We start from the raw sequence: 12,389 nt of genomic DNA, 5'->3' as shown, positions 1-12,389 counted from the left end.
ACAGACCTTATAATTCTAAAAAAAATGGATGCGCGTCGTTGGGACAACAGATTAGGCAGTTGAAGCTGAAAGCCTGAAACTACAGGTGCGAGATATACAACGGAAAAAAGAGAATTCAAAGGAGGTAGATGGAAGTGAAAAAAAGCTTTTAAATTTGAATATTAGGTAAACAAAAAGAACTTCATTATGAGGTTTTATTGTGATTTGTACAGTGAGAGATATTGAATTAAGAGATTTGAATGTTGGAGGTGTGTGTGTGCATGTATACACACACAAGCACACTTGAGATTATGAAAAAATAAATAATTTTTATTTTCATAATTAATTAATTAATTATACATGATACTTCTTACCAAATTATTATGAAAAGTTGCATTTTAAATTCTATATACATATTAGTTTGTAGATGTATGCATTTAAATTTTAAAAAATAGTCTATAAAGGTATTATTTTCCTTGTAAATATCATTTTAATATTAATAAAAATCAATTAGAAAACAGTCATTTTCTCTTTCTTTTTTCTATAAATTTTTTATTTATATTCATCAGAAACAGAACAGAAATTTTTAACGAATTTGTAGAAGTTGTTGTCTATAAATTAAGGCTTTGATATATCATATGAAAATATATTGCTTTAACGGAAATTAATTTTTTAAAGACATTGATTTTTATGTTTCAGAGCTTTCTTGCTATATCCACTGCAACTTCGAGGGCTATTTTCGAATCATAATCACCAAAAATCATTGCATGAACAGCTTCCATCTTTAAAATGATGATACCTTGTGGCATCTCGGACAACAATTTCTTTATGCACAATGCTACTAGTGAGTTTGAGAAAGGTATGGCAATCTCCACAAATACGAAGATTTTTCACAATCCGTATAACTGTTCCTGGAACAGCCTTAAGCAGTCCATAAGCTACAGCCCATCTCTCACTATGCCAGAAAAGCTCCCGCTCTTTCTCTTGCTCTTCCATGTCATGTAAAACATAGCTAGTATCAGGTATATAACCCCTTTTCCTCATCTCTGCATCTAATTCTTTAAGCAAACCAAATATTTCATCCTTCATGGGATGACATGTTTCCCCAGCATGAAATACTTGGCTTTCCTTTCCAAGGTCAATGGAACTATAACCAGGCTTCCTCTTAACTTCCATATCTGTCATCAACTTTCTAACCCTTGACATCTGTTCCCACTTACCAGCACCTGCATAAACATTAGATAACAGTACATAGGTTGAAGGCTCATGCATATTCAAGCTCAGTAGACGATCAGCAATCCTCAGTCCCATTTCAGTATTTCCATGGTGTTTGCAAGCGCTTAATAAAGCTGCCCATGTAGGTTCATCAGGCCTATGTGGCATTGTTTCAATCAGATCCTCAGCCTCGTTGAGGTGCCCAGATCGACTAAGAAGGTCCAAGAAGCATGTGAAGAGTTGCAAGGAGGGACTAATCCTATAATCCTCAATCATCGCCTTAAAAAGTTTTCGGCCCTTGCTAACTAACCCAGCATGGCTGCAAGCATAGATCAATCCAACAAAGGTCACTTCATTTGGTTTTATTCCGGCTAAAACCATTTGATCATATAAATCCAATGCTTCCTTGGCTCTTCCATGTTGAGCTGCCCCAACTATTATAGAAGTCCACGAAACAACATCTCTATGAAGCATTCTATTAAAAACATTCCTGGCTGCTAAAATATCACTACATTTTGCATACATGTCCACAAGTGCATTGCTTATAAACAAGCAAGATTCATAGCCAGAACCAATAACTAGGCCATGAATTTGCTTTCCAAGTCCCAAAACTGCTAAATTAGCACAAGCACCAACTACACTTGAAAGGACTAATGGGTCTACTACATCAACCCCTTCTCTTCTCATTTCAATAAACATATAACAACCATCAATACAATATCCACTCTGCACCAATCCAGATATCAAAGCAGTCCAAGAATACAAATTCCTTACTGGAGTCCTTATAAATAACTCCATAGCCTCTTCTTTTAACCCACTCCTAGCATACCCAGATAACATTGCGGTCCAAGAAACTGAAGTTTTCACCAAAATTGAATCAAATACACTACGCGCAATACTTGGCAATCCACATTTTGCATACATATCAACCAAAGATGATTTGACAACATCATCATCAACAAAAGGGGATAAAACAAAGCGAGCATGCACTTGTTTGCCTAGCCTTAAAGCGCATAAGCTAGCGCACGCCTTAAGGAGAGTAGCATACACAAAATGGTCCGGTTGAAGCCTATCAGTAGTGAACATATAATGGAAAATAGATAGAGTCTTGTTGGGGAGCTTTGCTTGATTGTATGCAGTGAGAATCGAGGCCCAGGAGACATGGTCTCTTTGAGGCATTTCGTCGAACAGGTAATGTGCATCTTGAAGCAGATTACATTTGCCATAAGCGTCCAACAGCGTGTTGGGTAAGGGTTGGCATTGGTTCAGGCCACTTTTAACGATCTGGGCATGGATTTTTTTGGCATTTAATGGGGCTTGGTGTTTGGTGCAGAGTTTGAGGCGGTGAAGATAGGAGGGGATTAGCGTGGACAAGTCCTGCCAACCCAAATAGAGTTTGCTCTGTGAATCCAACAACCTTAAGAAGTTTGATGGTAACATTGTCTGTTCACTATCTTGTGTGGAAGATTTAATCTTGCTAGCCAACAATCACTCTCTATCTCTCTCTGTAATCAATTTGACTTTGCAGAAGATTCATGTTATTACATGCTGCTGAGATGCATCACGTGAGGAAATGAAAGCAAGAGCCAAACCTGATATTAAAATTAAGATTAAAATATTATTCATATCGCGATAACATTTTACTCTTTCAACCAATATATATAGAAATGAATGAAATTACTATTGAGCATAATATGTTTTTTCCTTAAAAAAAGCTCATTAGATAATATAAGATTAATTAAGGATATTGTTTTTTTTTTTTTTACATTTTTGAAGGAACATATATGACTAAATTATATTTAAAAATATAATTTCTCAAACTAGTATCTAGGGTTTTTTTTTTTTCTCAAAGTGGTTTTTTAATAGTTATCAAATTGATAAAAAGTAATTTGATCTTCTAATAAATTTAAATATTTTTTTTTAAATAATTGTCATATGCATTGTATGCAATAGCGAGTAGGTAATGCCACTCTTTTTACTCGGTTCTTGAAATATTTTTTTACCTTCCAAATATTGTTTTAAATAACTGTATTGGAAATATCTTATCGCAATCTTTTTAATGATATGTCGCGTGTACATAAGAACACAATAATTAAGTTTTAATGAATTTCTTGTTTCTCTTCACTTATTTATTTTTTTTCTTTATCATTATATAAAATTATATTTTTATTTATTTTTATATTAAATTATATTTTTATTATTTTTAATTTTATCCTTTTTTCTTTATCATTATATAAAATTATATTTTTCTTTATTTTTATATAAAATTATATTTTTATTATTTTTATTATTTTTAATTTTATCCTTTATCATTTAATTTCATTTAATTTTTATATCAAATTTGATTTTTTTTCTTTTGATTGCTGTTTGTGGTTTTAATTTTTATATCAAATTTGATTTTTTTTTATTGCTGTTTGTGGTTTTTTTTTCTTTTTTAATTAAATTTTTTATTTTATTTTCATATTTTACATTTAATTTCAAATTATTTTTATATCAAATGTAGTGCATATTTTTTATTTATTTTTTATGTTTTGGATCCTTTTTTTACTATATATTTCTTTTTTAATTCTATCACTCAATATTTTATTAATTTAAAATTATAATTTATTTTTTTAAGATTTATCTTCTATATAATTAATTTTATGCTCATGTCTAAGGTTATAAGTTTTAAAAGTTAACATGGATTGACTTTGTATTTTTTTATTTTTTTAAAATTAATTTATAAGGAATTAGTTTTTGTGATTTTTTTTTTATGAAGTTATCATAATCTTGTGTTTATAATCATGAGATTAACTTGAGTTGACTCATATATTTTTTTTATTGATTTTTTAATTAGTTTTTTTTTTAATTTTTTTCCCTTCAATATTAAGTTGCTTAATAATTGAACTTCTTACATCATATTATATTTTTTTATTACGAAGTTACCCCAATATCACGATTAGATCATATATTTGACATGCCAATTCAAATGGGTTTAGGTTGGATTGTTTTGACCTTTTTACCTTGTCAATTTTTGTTTAAGTTTATTTATTGTCATTCTATTTTTTAAGTTAGTCAAGTTTATTAAATTAAGTCAAGTCAATAATCTAAGTTTTAACTTTTTTTTTCTTTTCAGAAACACTATATCACCTTAACAACTTTAAATTATAAAAATTAATATTATTACTCTTCAATCTAGTGAGATATTTGTTCTAATATCGATCAAAGTATGATTGTCAAAATGCTTGTCTAATACCTAACTTATAGTTATTAAACTTGTTTCGGGGTTTAACTTGATCAAGAAATTGAGTTAGATAGATTGACTTGAATCAATTTAAAAAAAAAATTTAAAAATTGTTTGAGGCTTTAATATTTTACATAGAAAAATTAAGAAACAATTCATATAAATATAAATTATATATAATTATTCCACATCAAAAAATTAAAAAATATTTCATATGAATATAGATGATGTATGTATTCAACATTAAAAATTAAAAAATAATTCATATAGATATAGCCTATAAAAAAAATACGGGGCTAAGCATTCATAAATTAATTATATAATTCTTTAGGTTTATTAAAAGAATATGAAAAAAAATTAGGTCTCACCATAATTATGTGGATTAAATTTAAGTTTATAAATTTAAGTTTCATCACGAAGTTATATTAAATTAATTTTATTATATTTTTATTAAAATTTAATCCGGTCTCAATCTCAAATCATTCAGTTAAAGATATACTATCCAAGTTAAGTTTCAGGTTCTAAAACTGCGGTTTGAAGCTATAACTATATAGCAACGGTTCCTTCTATATATTTATGAGATAAACAATGTTTATATTTTAATGTGAGCATCAAACACGCTTGTTTGTTTTCATGTTCATCACAATTTGAATCAAAATAACACATTTGTTCAAGCAAGCAAGGTCAAGGTTGAATAATGCTATGATTTCCAGGGCGTAACGAACATGTGTCAAGGATCTGTCATTTTATAGGGCTATCTTTATCCCCCTTGCTCACCCCAAAACATGCCCTCTCTCTCCCTCCCTCCCTGATTGCTCCTTCTCCTTTCTCTGCTCACTCTTGATCTTACCATGAGCCCATGCTTCAAAACTCATAACCATCAAACCAATAAGTTATAGATGTATAAAATACAAATAAACTCCATTTAAAACGAAATGCAGACCCAGAAAGAGAGTGCAGGTTTTGGATGAGCCAGATGACAAAGCGAGGGAGCTGATCGTTATCATAGCAGCTCCACGCGTTACCGCTAGAAGGAAGAGTAATCCACACCATTAATAAACCTGGAAAGCAAACCTGCGTTGGGAAGATGCAATAATAGAACAAGAAATTAAAGAAACAGAATTAATTCAATACACGCATCTAACAAATAGATGTTGTGGTTTCGGAAGGGCTAAGGACACCAAAATGTAGAGTAGCTAAAAAGTCAAGGGACATGTGACAATGAGCACAGAATTCATCCAAGGTTTTTTTTAGGGAAAACATTGTCAACACACACCAGCAGCATGCGAGAAAAGGAATACAGGACACAGCTGAAGTCGAAAAGTGCCGAGTCAAGCAGAGCGATCTTTCAAGCTTTTCGACTTCATGAAAAAAGAAAACTAGCAGTGTATATTGTGTCCTGCGTTTTCCATTGACAGTAATCATGTTTGCAAGGAAAAAGAAAGAATTGTCAGAATTCTATAATGCAGCTTGAATCCAGCTCTTATATCAGTCTTTAACACCAACCCCCACAACCTATTTGAGCAGCTTCGTGGCTAGAACTAACATATTTGAGCAACTTCATGGCTGGAACGAACAACATGCAACAAAATAGAACTTCACTAGTGGACAGTGCTATTTTCCCCATAAAATACAAACCAAAATCTTAATACACAGAGCAGGTAGCTTACCACACCAAATGATGTGATCTTCGACTATTTCGGCCATCCTCTTCGCCACTTTCATTCTCAATGGCATCACAAAAGACAACCAAGAACTCCCTCCAATCTTCCCTGTTTTTTGACTTCTGCAACCGAAGCTCCTCCTTCCTGGCAACAAAAAATGTCAATTTTTACTCACATTTATATTCAAACCCCCCTAAAAAAACAACAATCAAACACGCAGTCATTAAACTCACTTTCTCTGTAGCTTTTTCTATAGCTTCCCTTTCTCTTATTCTCAGAATTTTGTCTAAGTCTTAACCCTCTACATCAACGAACACGTCGCAGCACCAACATTGATCAATCATCTTAACGTTTTCATCAACGTTAATAAGCAAAAGAAAAAAGGTAATCGACTCTGTTACCTCCTCTCTGGATTTTTCTCTTTTTATACGAACCCAAAGTCTCCTACTTAGATGCAATCTCAAGAATCTAAAAGCACAAATTTGATAAAAATGGCCTTTCCCTCTGACAAGTAGAATAGCAGCTAAAATATGAAGAGAAACTCAATTGAATCTTAATTTTATATATTTATGCTCAATTGCAACTCATTTTTATAAATTTTATTGATTAGATCCCAAATATTTTCTACATTTCTCAACGGTGTCCTTTTTATCAATTTTTCTTAATAGTTTATATCTAATGTGCTAAAATGATGAAAATTTAAGGAAAAATTGATAGATATAGTGATGAACATTAAAACATTAAAACACTAAAACACTTGATTGACAATTTTTTGAAACTTTTGAGACCTACTTTATATATATATTCTAAAATCAAATATGTATAGAAATGAGTGTTTAAATATTTATATAATAAATGATCACACATTCACAGAAATATTTCATTTCTAGGAATTGAAAGAAAAAAGGAATGGTGGCAAAAGTCTAAGTTACTCCTAAACAATTCTTTTTATGAATTTTAGAAGTGTTAAATGATTTAGTTAGTATAAGAGAGATTATAATAAATAAAAAATAAGTATTAAATTCTAAAAACAAGTATATTTATTCTCAGTTTTTATATAATAAATGCTCTGGAAATATAAGATAAGAGAATAAAGATAGTGAATTATTACCTGAGTGGTTCAGATGATATTTATACCTCTTGTTTCTTGAACTTTGTTGTTTTACTCAAAAAATCAAAAGTCTTTTCATTTTGAATATATTAATAAAAAAAAGTCTATTATATCAACATTAATACTAATGAATCTTTTCTCTTACAACACTATTGTTGATTATAATTACCCTTACACATCATTAGTTTTGATGAATAAACAATAGAGTTATAAGAGATTTTTATACCTTATTTCATATATAATATTAATGTTGTTGGGAATTACCCTTACATATCATTAATTTTAATTGAAATATGACTAGTTCTTAAAGGACTTTTATACACCCATAAATGTAAAAAGATGATAACTATAAACTCTTATATGTTATGTTAAATGTAAAAAGATGATAACTGTAAACTCTTAACATGCTATGTTAAGGGTCATAAGGATAGTTTTGCGACCCAACATACAGTTAATAAAGATTATTGACTACATGTTTGGATTTGAAATGATTTTAGACCTAAAGATGTTGGGTCAGACATCTTTTTATACCTAAATGCTTTATGGGCTTAGGGTATGACCAAGAGAGTTGAGTATAACATCTTACCCACATGTATTTAGACTCATCATGTAGCCAAACTTAAAGTATTTAGGTCTAATGTCTTGTCATACCCATGTGTGTTTGAGCTTAGCACACAACTGAGCCCAAGGGATTTAGATCTAGTGTCTTGTAGGACCCACATGTGTTTGAGTTTATTGTAATATCCTTTATAATTATATACAATCATTTCATATCTTCTCACGAGTATTACATTTTCTTTGGATGATTTTTTTTTAATCTTGAATTTTAAAATTTTACTGAAATTTTAACAAAATCTCCCCTATATTGGAAATCTCATGTTATTGACTAGAACCTTTTATACTTTGACAACTCGTAGTTTATTCAATGCTCAATCATCCTGGACTAATCACATCACATCACAACTTAACATATCTCATCTATCGCATTTTAAATGGTTTGCTATACACATAAAATTGGTTATAAAAATATATTTAGATCTTTAAAATTTCTTTTAAAGTATTACAACCACGAACCAATGATTCAAGGTACCAAAAAAACTAATATGACATTGTAAGATTTACATAATAGAATGAATTGAACAAGAAAAACTTCAAAGTATAATCATTTATTATGTAACCCTATACATTACAAAAACGACATTTATTACATGATCATATATGATTATCAAAAAGTCATCCTAATTATCTATCATTTGACTCGAGATTGTAAGGTACCTGTTAATAATTTATAAATAACAAATAATGTTACTTGATGTAAATCATCAAACAAACAAAATCAATGAAATAATACATTCAAGTTGCAACTCAACATTATCCGCAATTTCTATTTAATACTCAATAGAACTCATTTGTAAGTCTTCTTCATTCTTTATCAAGCGTTAGTCTCATTATCGAGAACTAATTCCTTCACCTTTTACAAGATATTATTCCTAGTACTGGGAATCTTAATTCTTTGATCAAGCAAAAGTTCAAAACACAACATATCATTGAATTAAAAAAAAACATTACAATAATTTAAATAAAAAGAGAAGATAAGGTTTATAACACCTTCCTACGTCTTAAGATAGTCCAACTCCTTTTAGCTGAGATCTTGCTCCGGTAACCTTAATAAGTCAATAGAATTTGATCATATTACTAATATATCAATAATCCTAATATGTCTAGATTTAAATTGCTCATAAGAAAATTCTTGAATTCATTTCAACATACATGTTTTCATTTAAGTCACCACATCATTTTCATCTTCTCATAATCATTTTCATATTTATATACTTTAAAGAGTACCTTTTATCACACTTAATAAACCAATCACAACATAATTCTTTCTCAAAAGTTATCAAGGTTATTAAAGTTTATAAGGTAAGCATAATCAATTTCCTTCACAACTAATATGTGAGCTATCATTTCATTTCAAATCATTATTATGACTACACACATCAATTTCATTACAATCTACAACATCTATTTATATTACAACACATCCACATTTCTTTCTCTTTTTGGTCAACCACTAATACATTTGGAACCAAAATTTTTCACTCTAATTTCACTAATTTCCTTACTTAAATTATTTCATCATTCATTACATGAATTAACAGCCAATTTTCATTTTCTCAAATTTTATCCAAAAATCCTAAATCTCAATTCACAAGAATTCAATCAAATTAAAGTGTTAATCTACAAGAACTTTATGCAACTATGTTAGAACACATTACCAAGCAATAATTTAGAGCTCCAATACTCCTCTAATCAAAATGTCTAACCCTTCTTTTTCTTTTTCTTTTTCTAGCCCTTTATTTTATCTTTTGATCTCTTTTTAAATAGGATTTGATGTGTTTTTCTCTCTTAAATCACTTTCTTTTTACTCTTAACTTCATTCTCTAACCTTTAGATGTGTAAGAATAAAAGAAAAATAAAAAATGGTCTTCTTCTTCCAATACAACCCTAATCATTTTTATAAAAACCGCAGTCAAAATGGTATAATTGTTTTAGCTACTGGAAAATTTGATATTTTTATGGCCAAAAAGCTTTTCTTTTCCTATCTTTTTAACACTTTTTTTTTTCAATCTATTCTTTTGATCACTTATTTCATACCATTACACTATAATTCCAATGATCTTATTATTTATTATTTATTTTTATATTATTTAATTTATCCTAGGATTTACACTTAGCACATAGCCGAACGCAAAGGAGTTGGGCTTGATATCTTGTCAATCCTAAAAGAGTTTGCACTTAAACCTATATGAATTTATGTTTAATGTATAACTGAGTTCAATGATGTTAGGTCTAGCATCTTACTAGATCTATATGCGCTTTGCTTTAATACATAACTGAACTCAAATGTGTTAGGTTTGGAAATAAAATTAGGCTTACATCGTCTAGGCTTGCTATTTTGTCAAGTTTATAGATGTTAGGTCATCATCTTGCCTTTAAACCTTTTATTCATAAGCTTCTTTAAAAAAATGAGTTATAAATGCAAAATGTTGATCCATCAATAACTCATCAAGTTTTTGTATATTCAATACACAAAGATTTTGAAAGGTCAATTTTAATGAAAGACTATTTACTTTTCTCATGAGGTTTGTCTGTCCCATATAGAATTGTTAGGATCCTTGTGGCCAGGTGGTTTGCCTTTATTGAAAAAGGTCCCTTAAGTAACAAAATGGTGGCTTGCAATTAACATAGTAATTAAGTGAATTTCTAGATATCTAAAATGACATAATAGGTCATTCATCTAATGATGATAGTGAAATGTTATTTACTTTATAATTTTAGTCGTTCATCCTTTTTTTTAACTTTTCCCTTTTATGATCTCTATAAAAATAGATTTGAAGATTTCTTGAGTAAGCTTTTCCTTTTCATAAGAAGAAATTGTCATTCTTGGTACTTTCCCTTAATAATTTCTTCGTTTTCTAAATAAAACCAAATGGATCATCATAAAGTCAGATATAAATGCATTACTTTCTCTAACAACAAGTTCAAGTTTCAACTAGGAATTGGAGGAAGCAATAGGGGATGAAAGGCCATTAGATTAGGCCTCGAGACTAAAGGAGGTGAAACTTTAGCATCCATCCTTAATAGGGGGAGGATAATTCTTATCATCAAATAAGCCCTTCCTCAATTCTTCAAGGGAGCTCAACGGATATAAAAGGCTACTCCAAACCCCTAAGGATGGCATTCCTAGTACTTTGAGCATTAAGGAGGTGGCTTTTACCAATGATCAACAACTTAGAAAGTATATGGCTTAATTCATCTTTTGGGATAAAAGAATGAGTCAAGAGACCTAGGACCCTACTAAAGGACATTATGAGATTATAGTCCCTTTATACATGTATGAGTTAGGTTTACGAGGGACATCTTTAGGTATTATAGATTAGGGCTATGATAACTGCAAACCAAACATTTATCACATGTTTCATATTTTATTGTTGAAAAAGTCATTTGTAAATTATACGATTACTTCATCTTTTCATTCAAAAATGGATGACTATAGTTCTGTGGAATTTCAACCCCAAGTCATACTTGATAGGAAGATCACAAAAAAAAAAAGAGGCTACTACAATAGTATTAGTCTAGTGATCAAACCTCTTCAAAGAATATGCCACTTGAAAAGAATTGGAGGATTTATCTAGTCAATTTCCTGAGTTTAATATGAATTCTTGAGAGTAGGAGAAGTATTGTTATAGGTCAGCAGGCCTTAACAAGGAAGTTTGAAGAAAAGGTTCAATAATCAACACAATAATTACATGTAAATATAGAATAAAATATATGATAAGTGAGTAGTTAGTTGGAAGTTAGAATTAGTTAGTTTGTTTGTTAGTGACAAATAATTAATTTTCTTATATACGGGATGGAGTTGGAAAACGTGAGAATAAGTAATGAATAAAAGTTTTCTATGACAATCCTTTTTTTTTCTTTTTATTCTCATTCCTTCCTAGATTTTTACTTGTTAAGACTAAAGCCATAACAAACTATTATCTAGCCCTTCTAAAAAAAAAAAAAAGCCTATAAGCTAGCCCATTAAAAAAAAAAAAAAGCCTATAAGCTAGCCTATTATAAACAACTTGAAGATTCCTTGTCTTTCTTTTGTTATGTTTAGTGAGAACAAGACTTATGAATTTGACATAAAGTTTTTGTTAAAAAAAAATTATTAACAAAAATTTTATCAAAATTTCTATGTATTACTCAATTTTAGCTAAACACTAATTAGAAGTCTATTTCAAATCGGTAATGGCAAAAAATAAAAAAATAAAAAATAAAAAACTATTTGAAATAACAAATCATAGTTATGAAACTTACTTATGCTCAACGGATCAACTCAAGATCTAGCTCGAGATAATTTTTTTTTAAATCATTTGGAAGTTAACTTAATATGGCTCAAATAACTTACGATCCAATAAAAACCCAATTTCATTTTAAAATAAAAAATAAAATCATTAATGTTTTAACTAAAAAAATAAAACAACATCATTTTCATTGATCCATGTTAATCCAACTATCTTCTGACCCCGTCTGGCCAAGTTACTTAAAAAAAACTAATTGGTATTTGAAATTCATTATAGCTCCAAACTTGTTAGCATTGTTTACTAAAACAGTACGATGACATTTTTACCCCTCCACTTAACTTTGGCTT

General features: G+C 29.6%; 1 protein-coding gene across 1 annotated transcript; it reads right to left on the bottom strand.

Moving 5' to 3' along the window:
* Positions 1-638: 638 nt before the first annotated feature.
* LOC105140615 (Pentatricopeptide repeat (PPR) superfamily protein) lies at positions 639-4,207 on the bottom strand. The gene is made up of 2 exons (XM_011047508.1): positions 4,197-4,207; positions 639-2,695 (listed from the first exon to the last, which is right to left on the bottom strand). The coding sequence occupies exon 2, from the start codon at positions 2,632-2,634 to the stop codon at positions 730-732; it is 1,905 nt and encodes a 634-aa protein (XP_011045810.1). The 5' UTR covers positions 2,635-2,695; positions 4,197-4,207; the 3' UTR covers positions 639-729.
* Positions 4,208-12,389: the final 8,182 nt, after the last annotated feature.

Source organism: Populus euphratica, unplaced genomic scaffold, assembly GCF_000495115.2.
Source record: "Populus euphratica unplaced genomic scaffold, PopEup_1.0 scaffold116.1, whole genome shotgun sequence".
Taxonomy (NCBI): Eukaryota; Viridiplantae; Streptophyta; class Magnoliopsida; order Malpighiales; family Salicaceae; genus Populus; species Populus euphratica.
The sequence above is the reverse complement of the archived record's forward strand: the minus strand, read 5'-3'. Positions and strand labels throughout refer to the sequence as shown.

What these genes read in the sequence shown, in the direction of transcription:
- LOC105140615 (XM_011047508.1), bottom strand. Translation starts at nt 2,634, where the DNA reads ATGTTACCATCAAACTTCTTAAGGTTGTTGGATTCACAGAGCAAACTC.